General features: G+C 62.9%; 1 protein-coding gene across 1 annotated transcript in view; it reads left to right on the forward strand.

The window, feature by feature from the left end:
• Positions 1 to 205: 205 nt before the first annotated feature.
• Positions 206 to 525, forward strand: part of LOC104490792 (transcription factor E2F2-like) — a gene marked incomplete at its 5' end in the record, with an annotated part of 636 nt that continues 316 nt past the window's right edge. Inside the window, one exon of the mRNA XM_010133129.1 lies at positions 206 to 523. Coding sequence (XP_010131431.1) covers positions 206 to 523 — 318 coding nt within the window. The remainder of the gene's footprint in view (positions 524 to 525) is intronic.

Here is a 525-nt window from a genome sequence, read left to right on the forward strand (position 1 = left end):
TCCTTGATGGGTTTATCTGGAGCACCCCGAGGGTGCAGTCCAGAATGGCCCTGGGTGGTTTTGGGGTGTCTCCATGGGGCTGTTTGACCTTGAGCTGGTGCTTTTGGGGTTACAATGCCCTGCCTGGACCCTACATGAGTTGGGGGCAGCGGGGTGGGTTTGAGTGCTCTTCTGGGTGTTCCCCTGAGCCTTGCTCTCCCCCAAGGACAACTTCCAGCTCCACTTGAAGAGCACCAACGGCCCCATCGAGGTGTACCTCTGCCCAGAGGAGATCATGGAGAGCCCCAGCAAGGACCACAGCATCCCGTCCACTGCTACCTCCCCATGGGACCATGACGTACCCTCTTCCCCAGCAGACAGCCCTGGGCCAGCCCCACAGCTGCCCCACGCCATCTCCCAGAGCTGGGGAGGCACTGGAACCCCCTCCTTACCCCCATCTCTGCCTCTCACTGTCCCGGGGGGACCCAGCTCGCTGCTGGAGGGGGAGGCTGGGCTCCTGGGCTCGGCCCTGGAACTTCTGCAGCA

This window comes from Buceros rhinoceros, unplaced genomic scaffold (assembly GCF_000710305.1).
Source record: "Buceros rhinoceros silvestris isolate BGI_N320 unplaced genomic scaffold, ASM71030v1 scaffold42503, whole genome shotgun sequence".
In the NCBI taxonomy this organism is placed as follows: Eukaryota; Metazoa; Chordata; class Aves; order Bucerotiformes; family Bucerotidae; genus Buceros; species Buceros rhinoceros.